The sequence below is a fragment of the Bison bison genome, unplaced genomic scaffold, assembly GCF_000754665.1.
Source record: "Bison bison bison isolate TAMUID 2011002044 unplaced genomic scaffold, Bison_UMD1.0 scf7180017864193, whole genome shotgun sequence".
In the NCBI taxonomy this organism is placed as follows: domain Eukaryota; kingdom Metazoa; phylum Chordata; class Mammalia; order Artiodactyla; family Bovidae; genus Bison; species Bison bison.
In genome coordinates this window covers 497,121-507,004 of record NW_011494765.1, presented here as the reverse complement: position 1 = coordinate 507,004, position 9,884 = coordinate 497,121, and the positions used below count along the sequence as shown (strand labels likewise).

Genomic DNA, 9,884 nt, shown 5'->3' with positions numbered 1-9,884 from the left:
CCTTATGGCAGAAAGTGAAGAAGAACTCAAAAGCCTCTTGATGAAAGTGAAAGTGGAGAGTGAAAAAGTTAGCTTAAAGCTCAACATTCAGAAAATGAAGATCATGGCATCCGGTCCCATCACTTCATAGGAAATAGATGGGGAAACAGTGGAAACAGTGTCAGACTTTATTTTTGGGGGCTCCAAAATCACTGCAGATGGTGACTGCAGCCATGAAATTAAAAGACGCTTACTCCTTGGAAGGAAAGTTATGACCAACCTAGATAGCATATTCAAAAGCAGAGACATTACTTTACCAACAAAGGTCCGTCTAGTCAAGGCTATGGTTTTTCCACTGGTCATGTATGGATGTGAGATACATGTGAAGAAAGCTGAGCGCTGAAGAATTGATGCTTTTGAACTGTGGTGTTAGAGAAGAGTCTTGAGAGTCCCTTGGACTACAAGGAGATCCAACCAGTCCATTCTGAAGGAGATCATCCCTGGGATTTCTTTGGAAGGAATGATGCTAAAGCTGAAACTCTAGTACTCTGGCCACCTCATGCGCAGAGTTGACTCATTGGAAAAGATTCTGATGCTGGGAGGGATTGGGGGCAGGAGGAGAAGGGGACGACAGAGGATGAGATGGCTGGATGGCATCACTGACTCGATGGACGTGAGTTTGAGTGAACTCTGGGAGTTAGTGATGGACAGGGAGGCCTGGCGTGCTGTGATTCATGGGGTCGCAAAGAGTTGGATACGACTGAGCGACTGAACTGAACTGAACTGAAGAAAAGTAAAAAAAAAAAAGAAACTTGGGGAAATATTTATATAATATCACGTACAAGGGGCTTATATAACTAATATATAATTGTGTTGTACGTAGTTGCTCAGTCATGTCTGACTCTGCAACCCCATGAATTGTAGCCCGCCAGGTTCCTCTGTCCATGAGGAGGATTCTCCAGGCAAGAATATTGGAGTGGGCATGGGTTGCCATGCCCTCCTACAGGGGATCTTCCTTATCCAGGGATTGATCCCAGGTCTCCTGCATTGCAGGCAGATTCTTTACTGTCTGAGCCACCAGGAAAGCCCAATATATTTACTTGTAAAAAAACTCAGAAGAAATATACCAGCCACCCAATTAAAAAATTGACCAAAAATGCAGACAATTCAAGGGAAAAAGTAATGTAAATGGCCCTCAAACATATAAAAAGATACTCAGTATTTCTCATATTAAGAGAAATATACATTAAAATTACACTGAAATACCATTTCTCACCTGTCAGATTGGCCAGATTCAAAAGTCTGACAACTTTGTTGTCAAGCCTGTGGGAAAACAGGTACTTTCATCCAGTAATAGTGGGAATGCAAAGTGGGGCAAAGTATAGAGAGAGGAATTTGTCAGTATGTAGCAAAATCATCTGCACATCTACTCTTTGGCCCAGCAGTCCTTTTTCTAGCAGTCTGTCGTATAAATATGGTGAAAAATATAGAATGCATAAATTTAATAAAGCACTATTTATAATAGCAGACATCTAGAATGAACTTGAAAGTCTGAATAGGAGACTGGCTTAGTAAACTGCTATCTATCTTTCCAGTGGATTGCCCTGCAACTGTTGAAAGGAATGAGGAAAATGTGTATAGTCTGCTGCCTATGATAATGTAATATACATTACGACAGAAAATAAGCAAGGTGCAGAATAATATGCTTATTGTAGGAAAGCAAATTTTTATCTCGAAAAGGAAGAAACAACCATTTTCAAATTATTTGTTTATATTTTTCAAAAGAACATTGGTAGGAAAAGTTACAACATAATAAACATGTAGTTAGGAAGAACAGAGGGAAACCAGACAGGACCAGAAGCTAGACCTCTCTCAGTGTACCTTGATTTGTACTTTGAACCTGTGTAAAGGTTTTATGTAATTTTAAAACAATTTTTAGTAAATATGAGTTTTAGAAATTTAAATAAAATGAATAGAACAAAAAAATGCCTAAAAACAAAAAGCTAAACATTATTTTGGCAGCATATTCATCAGGAATGAATTAATTCAGGTGACTTTAGAACACAGTGTTTTGATTTTTATATTCCTGGTGTGATATATAATAGATTATATTCACTAGTCTTACTGATATTGTTATTTTGAAATGAATTAGGATACAGCAAGTAAGTAGTTATATTAATGCCATCGGAAACAAAGATTTTTGACATTTAAAAAGAGATATAAGTATGAAATCAAAGAATTTATGTAAAAAGCCTGCATCCTTAAATTTTAATTGGCAAATAAGTACAGACTCATTTAATTTTCTTTTTCTGGAAAATAAGTATTTCCTAACTGTCCACTGTAAAGGCTTGAAAGGAATGAATAGCCATAGCACCCAGATAACATTTCATACTAAAAAGAAGTAGAGCTCTTTGAATAAATGTCTTATGCCAGTTCTAGGATAGAAAAAGTACAAGATGAGCCTGGGAAGTCTTGTGCTAGAAAGTAAAAAAGCTTTTAAAGACCGTCGGAATCTTGTCAAAAGGACACAGAATTTGAAAAGGCTCCCACTGGATAAAAGTGGGACAATTTGAACTTCCAAATGAATAATGACTATAATGAATTAAAAAACATAAAATGTGTAAAAATCCGTGATCCTGTAATGTTAGTACAGAAAAAATTAATTGGTTATCTTTGTCAGTTACTACAACACCAACACATTATGCTAAAAATTGGAAAAGGAATAGAAAAAAATCAAGCATGCTTTTTCTGCCTTTTTAAGTTACTTTCAAGGACAGTTTCTCAGAATTTTGAGGGTAAGTTTTTCCTTTAGCAGAGTTCTAGCTAATAAATATAGGAAAAAAAATGTTAAAGTTAGAAAAATCACATCAGGTGAATTAATGGGTCTAGGTAAGAATTACTATTGGCTGTTAAAACCAATAGATGAAAGGTTGAAAGTGAAAGTGAAGTCGCTCAGTTGTGTCTGACTCTTTGTGACCCTGTGGACTGTAGGCCACCAGGCTCCTGCATCCATGTTATTTCCCAGGCAAGAATACTGGAGTGGGTTGCCATTTCCTTCTCCAGGGGATCTTCCCAACCCAGGGATCGAACACGGGTCTCCTGCATTGCAGGCAGACGCTTTAACCTCTGCGACACCAGGGAAGCCCAGATGAAAGGTTAGTAAATGCAAAAGGCCTGAACCCACTGATGAATCTTGATATTACTAAAAGTGAGACATCTAGGTCTTATATACCTATATGATATACAAAATAAGAAGTATGCTTGCCCTGCCCAAAACCCCCAAAAGCTAAAATCTTATTCCAAATCTAATCAAGTCTCTAGTTTACATGAAATAAGGAGGATAAAGGCATACCATAAAAAAAAGTGCAAAATTAGCGAAATTGAGAATGTGGGATATTGTTTAGAAAAATGATTGTTTCTGCAACCAGTTATTTTGTTCTAATTGGAAGGGTGGGAGAGTGGTGAGAAACTAGTATAGATTTTTCTTGTTAAGCGTGAAGACATACAAATCAAAAGCTACATATGGACTTTGGCTGCTTACTCAAAGAAACCAACTGTAAGAGGAAATTTTGAGACAGTGGGAGAAAATTCAGCATGGATTGGATATTAGATGATATCAAGGAAATATATTTCTTTTTTTAGACATGGTAATAGTGTTATGTTAATTTTTTAAGTGCTTACCTGTTAGAAATACATAATGAATTATTTAAGGATAAAGTGCTATGTTATCTTGGATTTACTTCAAACCACTCCAGCTAGAACAAACTAGAGAAGTGGATAATGAGTAGATGAACCCTTACTGGCAGGAGCTGTATTAGGAATGCATGTTATTTCTACTTTTGTATATGTTTTATTTTACATAATACAAAGTTAAATTGAAAAATAATTTTGAAAATCCATAGAAAGTGAAAGTGAAGTCGCTTAGTTGTGTCTGACTCTTTGCAACCCCATGGACTGTAACCTGCCATGCTCCTCTGTCCATGGGATTTTCCAGGCAAGAGTACTGGAGTGGGTTGCCATTTCCTTCTCCAGAGAATCTTCCATATTTATATATAATTTGAGAATGCCGCCTGTGGATATTTCCTCATGTTTATTTACCTTATCTAAGAAGCACTAGGTGGTGTGTTGGTTTAGTCGCTAAATTGTCTCTGACTCTTGTGACCTCGTGGACTATAGCCAACTAGCCTCCTCTGTCCATGGGATTCTCCAGGAAGAATATGGAGTGGGTTGCCATTTCCTTCTCCAAATCTTCCTGACCCAGGGACCTGCATCCCCTGCATTGCAGGCAGATTCTTAACAGTGAGCCACCATGGAAGCCTAAGAAGCACTAGACTAGTTATCAAATATCCTGTGTTCTGAAACTCAATGACAAAAAGATAATAAATAGCACAATTTAAAAATGGCCAAGGGCTTAAATAAATATTTCTACATAGAAGATACATAGATGGTGAAAAAGTCCATGAAAAGATGCTTAGTGTCATTAGTCATTAAAGAAATGCAAATCAGAATCACAGTGAGATACCATTTCATATCCACTAGGTTGTCTGTAATTTAAAAAGTGGAAAATAAAAGTGTTAATCGAGGATGTTAGGGAGCCCCTGTGGAAAAACAATTTGGTGGTTCCACAGAAAGTTAAATGTAGAATTACCTTATGATCCAGCATTTCCACTCTTAGGTGTATACCCAAAGGAACTGAAAACAGGTATTCAAACTAGTATTTGTGCATGAATATTTATAGCAGTGTTACTCACAATAATCAAAAGATGGAAGCAATCCCATCAGTTTTTATGAATGGATAACCAATATGTGGTATATTTATAAATACTGTATTATTTAGCCATAGAAAGGATTGAAATACCAATACATACCACAATGTGGATGAACTTTGAAAATGTTATTTTAAGTGAAGGAAGTCAGGGAATAGGTCACATATTCTGCATACACAAATGTCAGTCCATAGAACCAGACATCAGGCTAGTAGTTGCTGGAGGCTGCAGGGGTCAGTGGTATGAGGAGTGACTGCTTAATGGTTCTTGAGTTCCTGTCAGATAATGAAGATGTCTCTAGAACTAGATAGAGTTGATGGTTTTATACCATTGTGAATTTTTTACTTTAAAATGGTTAATTTTATGTTATATGAATTTTACCTCAATTTTTAAAAAGTCCTTGTTTCTAGTTATTATTTTGTTGCTTACTGATTGTGAAACTTGGCCTAGTCACTTAACTTTTCTGAGTCTTGATGTCCCACTTTGAAAAAGAAGGGATTTGATTTTTAATCTAGATTCTAGATGATCTTTCAGTTCCATTGTTTTCATTGAGAACCAGTATATTTTTACCAAAAAGTTACTAGAATAATGTAGAGAATTCCTTTGTACTCTTTATCCATATTCACTCATTTGTAATATTTTGCTATATTTGTTATATAGTTCACTTTCTCATCTTTTTGAACCATTTAAGAGTAGGTTGCCTATTTCATGCCTCCTTTACTGCTTACACTTAAGTCTTTTTTTAATTAAAAAGAATACATTCATCAAATTCAGAAAATTTAAATTTGTTAAAACTTATATTCCAGTTTTGTTGGTTATTCCAGAAATATCTTTTATGGCATTAATTTTTTTCATTTTATGATTGAGTCTAAGATGATGTCATGTATTTATTTGTCACAGCTGTTATGTGACATGCAGGGTCTTTATTCCTCTATCAGGGATTGAACCCATACCCTCTTCCGTGGAAACACAGAGTCTTAACTATTGGACTGCCAGGGAAGACACTGTCATACCTCTTTTTAGTCTTCTTTAACATAGTACCATTCTTCAGTCTTTCTTTGTCTAATGTTGCTATTCTTGAAGAATACAGGCAGTTGTTTTATAGAATGTTCTTAATTTGGGGTTTTTTGATATCCCCTTATGATTAGATTCAGATTATACTTTTACCTCCCTGACTGGAAAGCAACACAAATTGATGCCTTTAGGTATTGCATCCAGTGGCTAATACCACTTTTAAATTATATACAAAATAATTCTGACAGGCAAAGCAACAGTCTAAAGCATAAAAAAATTACCATTTATTTTAAGGCTACTGTGTGTCCTTCACATGTTATTTGTCAGAGTAGCTCTGTGAGTTTTATAAACAAGGGCCTTTTTCACTTCAACATTATGATTATCTAGTTGACTATTACAAAGCTATAGAGGATATATTTTGTTTAAAATCTGTTTACTTGTATTTTGATTGGTTGTTCAGTAGGACATGTCTTTTGCTTGATTACTTTCTAAGTAAACTATATTTGTGTATGTATGATGTTCTCTTTTTGTGCTAAGTATTTGAGTACTAGAGATAATGAACCACTATAAACTAATATCCAAAGAAGACTGACAGATGTGATCTGCAGGGCTCCTCATTTATCATGAACTCATGTTCTTTTCTTATAGCTATGCAGGAAGAAGCTTTGAAGTTGGTGTTACTGGCATTAGAAGATGGTTCTGCTCTCTCAAGGAAAGTTCTGGTACTTTTTGTTGTGCAAAGACTAGAACCAAGATTTCCTCAGGCATCAAAAACAAGTATTGGTCATGTTGTGCAACTACTGTATCGAGCTTCTTGTTTTAAGGTAAGTAGCAAGCAACCATCTGAACATTGCATGCCTGGAATGGGTGTTACCTGGTCTAGAGGCCCCAGAAATAAAAGAGATAAAGGAGACTTTTCCTTCTGTATTTAATGCATCTGTTAACACTGTAGATGTATAATACTGCTATGCGTGGGTGTAAGAACACATAATGTGAAGGTGTCAGTAACACTATGAGGAAACAAGTTTGGTGAACTTGACTCTTGGAATAGTAAAAATGAACTGAAGAAGCCTAATTCATTTATATTTACCACCTTAAAAGAGAGTCAGGAACCATACTGAAAACTTAATAAAAGAAGGCAAATATTTTAACTTCCCCATTATTATTTTTATCTCTTTCTCTGTTGTGATTAGATTAAAGCCTTTAAACTGAAGGTAGCCCGTATGTTGTCCTGGGAACAACAGGAGAGTAAAAGTTGAGGATTGCCCACTGTGCATTTAGATAATAAGGTTTTTGTCAAAGAGGGTAGGGATGAACCCTAAGCTATTTCAAAATGTAGTTTCCTTGTCAGATAGGCTTATGGGTGATGACAGGTACTGAGAGACATGGAAAGAAGGCTGAATCCTTAAAGTTTCTGCATGATACAGGAATGTAAGTTGCTGGTGAGGTCTTGAGCATAGGGACCATGTCTTGGAATAGAAAGGCCCATTGGCTTCTATAAAAGTAAAACTTCTGGATTTGAAACCAAGGCTTATTTAAGCTATTTTGCTGATTTTATAGCTCAAGGGTGATAACGATATAAGCAGAAAGAGGGTTTTTTTTGTGTGTGCACTGCTTAGTATGAGGTAACAGGTTAATTGTTGATGAAAATATGTTCAAATGAGTTATCTTCACAAATGAGAGTTGGACACTCTCTGCCTGCTAGTTACAGTGCTTGATTGTGTCCTTAGGGAAACAACTGAAACCAATCTCTGGTTCTTCAAACAATGCTTTTGGCTAAGCGTCCAGATGACCAAGCTCATTTATCATCCTGAAGTGACCACCTAGGTTCTTACACTGTGCCTTACAGATTTAATGTTGTTCTTTTCCTCAACAGTATCATACAGATTTGTGGTTCATAATTGTCATACATCTACAACTGCTCCTAATACCTGACATTTGAATAACACTAAGTTTAGAAAGAGATTTCAGTATCATGCTCTCATTTCATCCTATACTACTGCCCTATAGTTTAAAATGTTAAAAGCAGTGTTTCGGTGAATAACAGGGTATCATGCTGACAGTTGCTGAAAGACCTCTCTCGAGGGACAGTTACTCTAGTAAACTACTGTGAGTGAGTCAAGATATTTTCCTTGACTCTAGACTTAGAGACCTGAATTTTGGGCATTCCTCAGGAGCAGAATCACAAACGAGGTCACATACTACATGTTATCAATTTTATTAATTTGTAATTAGAAGTTCAGCTCTTAAATGACTTTAATTCTCATGTTGTAGGTATTTTCCAGTAGAAGATTATCAAACCTTTGCTTGCTTAGCATGAAGTCAGAGCAAAGGGAGTTGATGATTCCAGTGTTTAATGCAGTGGTTCCAAAATGAAGATACACATCAGAATCGCCTATGGGATTTTGCAGAGTGTACATACATTCCTGGTCCCATCCCTAGATATTTTATCTGATAACAAAAATACATGAGTGCAACTTGAACATTCATATATACTTTTTAATTATGTGGTCTTCGAAGCCAGGGATTCTGATTACTTGAAATTGTAATTTTCAAAACTTCATGGGTGAGAAAAAAAAAAAAAAAAACTTCATGGGTGATTCTGATGCCTGTTATTAGAACTTGACTAGGCCAGGCTTTGCAAGCCACCTATAATACATACATCTTTACAGTTCAGGTGGATAGATGTTCATACTACCCAAGAGCACCCTGTACCCTTGTGGTTGGATGAGTGTTACCACCTTCTGGTTTTTTAGGTTTCTTTTTTCTATGTTTTAGATTAATGATTCTTCCTTTTGTTTCTTTAAGTATATTATTTTGAGATTTCGAAGTTATACTCTGCTCTTTCTTAAATTAAATGTAAGATCATGTTGATTAGAATTTTGGGTCCCATACTTTTCTATAATGTATATATTCTCAAAGAGAATTGTGAATTGATACTATTAAGTTAACTCTTAGATTGATTTCCCAGTCTTTATGTTCTAGAGGTCATATTACTGTTGTCTCCTGTGCCACCGGTAGCAATTGAAACAACCAGTGAGGTGGTCTGGGGATATTTCCATTTTACTGATGAGGAAATCATCAATTTGAAGAGTTTGAACAATGTGCTCAGTCTAAGTTTCAGAGCCTGTACTAGGCCTAGGTCGTCTGAATTCTAACCAAGTATCAGATTTCACATGGCCATTAGCAGATTTTATGGTTCAGGAATAAGTGTATTTTTTATTGTGAAAATTAACTAGCTACATACTTTTAGATAATTAGTTTCAGTAAGACATGTAAAACTCTACCTTTGAATTTGTTTTTTGTCACTTAAGTATAGATTAAAGCTGTAAAATACCCTATGCTACGCTAACTCACTTCAGTCGTGTCTGACTCTGTGTGACCCCATAGACGGCAGCCACCAGGCTCCCCCGTCCCTGGGATTCTCCAGGCAAGAACACTGGAGTGGGTTGCCATTTTGAAAGTGAAAAGTGAAAGAGAAGTCGCTCAGTCGTGTCCGACTCGTAGCGACCCCATGGACTGCAGCCTACCAGGCTCCTCCATCCATGGGATTTTCCAGGCAAGAGTACTGGAGTGGGGTGCCACTGCCTTCTCCGAAAAATACCCTAATAATCTTTATTGTGGTGGCAGGAAATTTCTCAATTTCTTAATCATCAACTGTAGTGCTCAGTTCAGTTCGTTTCAGTTTAGTCGCTCAGTCGTGTCCGACTCTTTGCGACCCCATGAATCGCAGCACGCCAGGCCTCCCTGTCCATCACCAACTCCCGGAGTTCACCCAGACTCAACGTCCATCGAGTCAGTGATGCCATCCAGCCATCTCATCCTCTGTCGTCCCCTTCTCCTCCTGCCCCCAATCCCTCCCAGCATCAGAGTCTTTCCCAATGAGTCAACTCTTCGAATGAGGTGGCCAAAGTACTGGAGTTTCAGCTTTAGCGTCATTCCTTCCAAAGAAATCCCAGGGCTGATCTCCTTCAGAATGGACTGGTTGGATCTCCTTGCAGTCCAAGGGACTCTCAAGAGTCTTCTCCAACACCACAGTTCAAAAGCATCAATTCTTCGGCGCTCAGCCTTCTTTCAGTCCAACTCTCACATCCATACATGACCACAGGAAAAACCATAGCCTTG

General features: G+C 37.1%; 1 protein-coding gene across 3 annotated transcripts in view; it reads left to right on the top strand.

Annotated features, from left to right (window-relative positions):
• Positions 1-9,884, top strand: part of RC3H2 (ring finger and CCCH-type domains 2) — a 49,881-nt gene that overhangs the window by 8,440 nt on the left and 31,557 nt on the right. For all 3 annotated transcript variants that reach the window (XM_010844017.1, XM_010844016.1, XM_010844018.1), the window contains exon 4: positions 6,408-6,583. In XM_010844017.1, coding sequence (XP_010842319.1) covers positions 6,408-6,583 — 176 coding nt within the window. The remainder of the gene's footprint in view (positions 1-6,407; positions 6,584-9,884) is intronic.